The sequence below is a fragment of the Carassius auratus genome, unplaced genomic scaffold (assembly GCF_003368295.1).
Source record: "Carassius auratus strain Wakin unplaced genomic scaffold, ASM336829v1 scaf_tig00047691, whole genome shotgun sequence".
Lineage (NCBI taxonomy): Eukaryota > Metazoa > Chordata > Actinopteri > Cypriniformes > Cyprinidae > Carassius > Carassius auratus.
The window spans coordinates 28,735-35,176 of NW_020527046.1; the positions used below are offsets into that span (position 1 = coordinate 28,735).

Below are 6,442 nucleotides of genomic sequence, written 5' to 3' on the forward strand. Positions count from 1 at the left end.
CTTTAGTGGACTTTGCTATCCTACGAACTACCAAAAGTCTGGCATTTTGTGACCTTAGGGAGCGTGATGGATTGTAACGTGGTATAAGGCTAGTTAGGTACGTAGGAGCTAAACCATTTAGGGCCTTACAGGGAAGTAATGATCATTTGTAACTGATACGGAACTTAATAGGTATCCAGTGCAGAGACTGTAAAATTGGGGTAATATGATCATATTTTCTTGACCTGGCTACTGCATTTTGGACTACCTGTAGCTTGTTTATTGAAGAAGCAAGGCTACCACCTATGCCGTGTTTCCACCTAAATTACCCGGAACATTTGTACCAGGAACTTTTTTTCCCAGGAACTTTTTTCCCCCCAGACCTGTTTCTTTCTGCGTTTCCACTGCGGTGTAAAGTACCGGAAAGATTAGGCAAATAGACTGGTGACGTAGGTCTGCGGGCATTTCTCAATACAAAGTACGCTGATTTAGGAATTGCATTCTCGGTAGTTCAGACTTTGCGCATTCGACTAGGGAGTGTAATGTCCGCGACGCCGCAAATCCAGCAGCATACTTGATAATATCAGTCAGCTCGCTTTGGCTACTGCAATTTTCCTCTCTGTATATTTACAATAAAACTAAATAGGTTATCAAATACCACTGCCTCCTTTTGTTTTCATTTTCCCATAATAACAGCTGCAGAAATGTACTTAGTTATAGATGTGTATATATACAGCCTTTACAATGAAACGAAATATTATATAAATTTGCCTTCTTTATATTCATCTTAACATATAGGTAAGTTGAATACAGACCAAAGATAACCTGTTAGATTTACCAAAAACGAATTATATTTTATGTTTAACCACTAAAGAGACATCAGAGCCAGCGGCACATATCAGAAGGTCTAGCCGAGGTGAGGCTGCTTCTCTGCGGATAGATGATCACTGAGCTCCTGCTGGTCGCGTGGAGCTGACCGTTTTTGAGATCGGCGAAACACATTTTTAAATAGGCGCTGTCTTTATAAATAAACCACAGATTTGAGTTTTAAACAACTACATTCTTGCCTGAAATACTTTTAAAATTACATTTCATAACACAATTACAGTAATATTTAAAAAATGTTGATCCGAATAAATGGTGGTTGAACTCAACCAATGCTGTGTGAACTCAACCAATCAGAATGTTTAGCGCCAAAGTCCCGCCCCCTAAAGTTCCGGAACTTTGAAAAAGTACCACCTCGCCAGCAGGGACTTTCTGAGTGGCATTTTTTTTACCCGTAACTTTATTTAGTTCCTGGTTCCTGCGGTGGAAACACACCGAGTACCAGGCCAAAGTCCCTAGTTCCTGGGTAAAGTTCCTGCGGTGGAAACGCGGCACTAGAAGTGCATTACAATAGTCCAGTCTAGAGGTCATAAATGCATGAACTAGCTTTTCTGCATCAGAAACAGATAACATGTTTCGTAGCTTGGGAATGTTTCTAAGATGGAAGGATGCAGTTTTTGTAACATGGGAAATATGATTTACAAAAGACAAGTTGCTGTCTAATATAACTAATACATAACAGTACAACACTGAATTTTGTTCAGTATCCACTTTCGCCGCTTTGTACCGCCAGTCTGAGAAGCGGGTCTGTGACCAGCGCTGTAATGGCAAATGGCTGATTGCCTGCGCTGGATTACCTCGACCCCCTAATTTCCGTCTCCAGTTGTAAAATTGTGTGTTTAAGGTGTATTGATTATGTGCTTTTGTGCTGCGGTGTTTTACCTGTTCTCACACTGCTCCCAAAGGAGCATAGTGTGGGTGTTGTTTTTATTCTCCTCTCTTTTCTAATGTTATGATGTATCACTTTTCCCCTGTACTATTATACTTCATTGCCTTGTACCCACGTGCAATGACAATGAAGTTTGAATCTAATCTAATCTAATAAAAATATGCATAATGAATCTACATTTTCCCCTTACTTCAAATGAAATCTTAGTTTGTGGCTCATTATTAGCCCATTATTTTTAATAACAAAACATGCTAAAACAGTACGATGACAAATTCTCTCTTATTTAACTTTGAACTTTTATTAACAATATAAGGAAAATGTTTTATTTGCATTGTAACACACAAAAAAAGTATTTGGATTTCCCCTTTCTTTAAAATTATAGTAGTATGTGGTTCATTATTAGCCTATTAATTAAAACACAAGCCATAAAATGTAATACTTTGATTGTTTTTTGTTTGACTGTGTATAACAGATGACATAAAGGAACACTTCCCACGTACATTGCGTTGACGTCCTTTCTCTCCAGGGTGAATCCTCTCATGTCTTTTCAGACTTGATGCACCACTGAATCTCGTTACATTGTGAACACTAGTAAGATTTCTCTCCAGTGTGAATCCTCTCATGTGTTTTGAGAATTTCTGAACGACTGAAACTCCTGTCACAGTGTGAACACTTGTAAGGTTTCTCTCCAGTGTGGATCCTCTCATGTTTTTTCAGACTTGATGACACACTGAATCTCTTGTCACATTGTGAACACTTGTAAGGTTTCTCTCCAGTGTGAATCCTCTCATGTGTTATCAGATTTGATGACACACTAAATCTCTTGTCACAGTGTGAACACTTGTAAGGTTTCTCTCCAGTGTGGATCCTCTCATGTGTTTTCAGATTTGATGACACACTGAATCTCTTGTCACAGTGTGAACACTCATAAGGTTTCTCTCCAGTGTGAATCATCTCATGTGTTTTCAGCTCTATTGACTGACTGAATCTCTTGTCACAGTGTGAACACTTGTAAGGTTTCTCTCCAGTGTGAATCCTCTCATGTGTTATCAGACTTGATGACACACTGAATCTCTTGTCACAGTGTGAACACTTGTAAGGTTTCTCTCCAGTGTGGATCCTCTCATGTGTTATCAAATTTGATGACACACTGAATCTCTTGTCACAGTGTGAACACTTGTAAGGTTTCTCTCCAGTGTGAATCCTCTCATGTGTTTTCAGAGTTGATGAATTACTGAATCTCTTGTCACAGTGTGAACACTTATAAGGTTTCTCTCCAGTGTGGATCATCTCATGCGTTTTCCGATATGCTCGATGAATGAATCTCTTGTTACAGTGTGAACACTTATAAGGTTTCTCTCCAGTGTGCATCATCTCATGCGTTTTCCTATCTGCTCGACGAATGAATCTCTCGTCACAGTGTGAACACTTGTAAGGTTTCTCTCCAGTGTGGATCCTCTCATGTTTTTTGAGATTTAGTGAACGACTGAATCTCTTGTCACAGTGTGAACACTTGTAAGGTTTCTCTCCAGTGTGGATCCTCTCATGTGTTTTCAGATTTGATGACACATTGAATCTCTTGTCACAGCGTGAACACTTATAAGGTTTCTCTCCAGTGTGCATCATCTCATGCGTTTTCCTATCTGCTCGACGAATGAATCTCTCGTCACAGTGTGAACACTTGTAAGGTTTCTCTCCAGTGTGGATCCTCTCATGTTTTTTGAGATTTAGTGAACGACTGAATCTCTTGTCACAGCGTGAACACTTGTAAGGTTTCTCTCCAGTGTGGATCATCTCATGTGTTTTCAGATTTGATGACACATTGAATCTCTTGTCACAGCGTGAACACTTGTAAGGTTTCTCTCCAGTGTGAATCCTCTCATGTGTTTTCAGATTTCCTGAATGATTGAATCTCTTGTCACAGTGTAAACACTTATAAAGTTTCTCTCCAATGTGAATCCTCTCGTGTAGTTTTAAACTGCTCACTGAACTAAAAGTCTTTTCAGACTCAAAGCACACGTACTCTCTCACATCAGTATGTATTTTCTGATGTTCTTTTAAACTTTGTACATGCAAAAAACTCTTACCACACAAATGACATGAATGTGGTTTCTTCTTTGCATGAACTTTCAAGTGTTTCTTCAGAAGTGAATCCCATAAAAACATTTTATCGCATTGATCACATGCGTTCTGATTCTCTTGAGGACTTGATTCTTCATTTTCCTCTTTTTCTTCAATGAACTCTGAAATAAAGGTAAAATGACTTATTTTTGGTAATTTTGCTAATTTAACTGGGTGAAATTTTTTAAACATCATTTTGGATCAATTTGACCCAAGGGTTTTTGAGCTGTATAAAACAAGACATATAAATTTTACTAGGGATGCGACGCTGGCAGATTTGTACCAATTTACCACCATCACAACCCTAGTAAAATTAATATATGTATATATTTTATATACATATATACATTTATATACATATATACAGTAGGTAGACAACCAGAATGGGTAATACCGCTATGTGTACAGGGCCACGGCGTTAACTGCAAGTCAGTCGCATGTTAAAACCATTCACGAAACTACCGCCAGGTGGCACAAAGGGATGAATTGCAAAGTTAATGTAATTGTAAAATGAGAATATAGCTGCAAGCATCGATGGCGGGCTCAAGCCATCAGTGCAACGCCACCCCGGTGGCATCGGGAAAACTGTGCCCAGCGGGCATAAGCATTTACAGTAACCCTCTGGCAATCAAATTTTAAGGGATATGGCAGTTAAAGGGTTAATCCGACCCATCTAGACTTTGAAATCACATACACAGAACAATATATATAACTTTAGTAACACTTTATTTTAATATATATAAAAAATGTATAAGGTGTGCATCGTAGCTGACACCTAAATGAACACATTACAATTGTTTTATGACTGCAAGTCTTTTTCCTCAAATGCTATTGAGCTTCAAATTTGCGTTTGAGCCCATGTGAAAAAGTAGCATAATTTACATATGACTTACAGTTTGTTTTAATAAATATCAAACATTCAATTTAATTATGCATTATAGCTGTCACCTAGATGGACAATTACAGTTGTTTTATGACTGTAAGTCATTCTCTTCAAATGCTACTGACGTTAGAAAAGTGTATAACAATATCACATGTAACTTTAGAGACGGTCCCTAAATTTGAGACTCTCGAATGTCCAATGTCAAGGCAACTTTATGCCTGTTTTTTTTTTTTTTTTTTTACTTTATTTTTCTTTTCTCTGTGCCGGATTGCTGATGTCTTTTACCCAGGCATAGATGTCCATCCATCAATTACGAACATTCATCCGCAAATGTCCGAGCGGTCGCGAGCGCGGATGGGAGAATGGCGCATGTTTTATTTTTTTTTGAGCTACTGGGATGGTGCCACCTCTGGGAGTTGGTGCCCTACGAAGACTGCGTATTCTGCATATAGGGAGCGGCGGTACTATCTGGAAGATATATTCCTCAAGCCGTCGTACAAGAGGAGGTGATGCTAGTACTTCATCTGTTCATAAAGCCTATATATAAAGTCTTAATATAGTATTCCACAATATGTTGTGCTATTCTAATATTATTGCGTTTTTTTATTGACATTGTTATTTGCTGTTATTTTTGACTTGATAAAAAAATTAAATATAAACTTATGCAATTGTGTATATTTATATATATATATATATATATATATATATATATATATATATATATATATATATATATATATATATGTATATGTATATGTATATATAGTGTACAGTTTTCTTTTATTGCATCTAGAAATAAGTGTTTCTGAGTTCTGTGTTTGTTTATTTAATTTTATTTTTTTAGGAAGATTACAGCATTTAATCTCCTCAAAATAAATGTGCATATAAACCATGAACAATTTAATTATAGCTGTATTTATAAAATGCTTACTAATGACTATTAATTTTGGGAGAAGGCTACATGATGCAGCAACAGTTGATGTTGAGGCCTAAGATATTTCTTAAGCTGTAATGATGAAAAAACAACAACAACAACAACAACACAAAATTGCTTATTTTTTCTCTGCTGGTGATTAAAGAGATGATTAAGTCTCCCTCCCTCTCTCTCTCTCTCTCTCTCTCTCTCTCTCTGACACCAAGCCCATCTCCTCTCTCACACATTCACACAAACTCAGCACACACACTTAACACACAAACACACAAACACACACACACACACACACACATTACCCACAGTGACAGAGGGACAGAGTGACATCAGATGTATGGTAGTTTTTTTTTATTTTCTCTCATCCATATAGTGTTGTGTAGTCATGAAACTATGCATATTTCCTCAGCATGACTTGTCTTCTATGTGTACATTTTGTTGAAGTGTTTAGAAGCTGCACTTAAAAAAATAAAAGACATTTACTGGTTCCTTTTTTACTAGGGGTGCTCCGATCACGATCGGCCGATCGTTAATGCGCATTTCGTCAGTAAAGCCGGTTCTCTAATCAGCTGGTTAATTGCATCAGGTGTGTGATTTCACATAGAGCAGCTGTTACTACACGGAGCCGTTGTTAATAGAGAAGATGCACCAAAAAACGCTGAAAATGAAGTGGATTTGCGCATCTAATCTATTAACAACGGCTCTGTGTAGTAACAGCTGCTCTATGTGAAATCACGCACCTGATTGAATTAACCGT

At 37.6% G+C, this 6,442-nt stretch overlaps 1 protein-coding gene across 1 annotated transcript; it reads right to left on the bottom strand.

Moving 5' to 3' along the window:
* Positions 1–2,197: 2,197 nt before the first annotated feature.
* Positions 2,198–4,434, bottom strand: LOC113088971 (zinc finger protein 271-like). Its single transcript, XM_026255865.1, has one exon. It carries the CDS (start codon positions 4,067–4,069, stop codon positions 2,342–2,344), a length of 1,728 nt encoding a protein of 575 aa, XP_026111650.1. The 5' UTR covers positions 4,070–4,434; the 3' UTR covers positions 2,198–2,341.
* Positions 4,435–6,442: the final 2,008 nt, after the last annotated feature.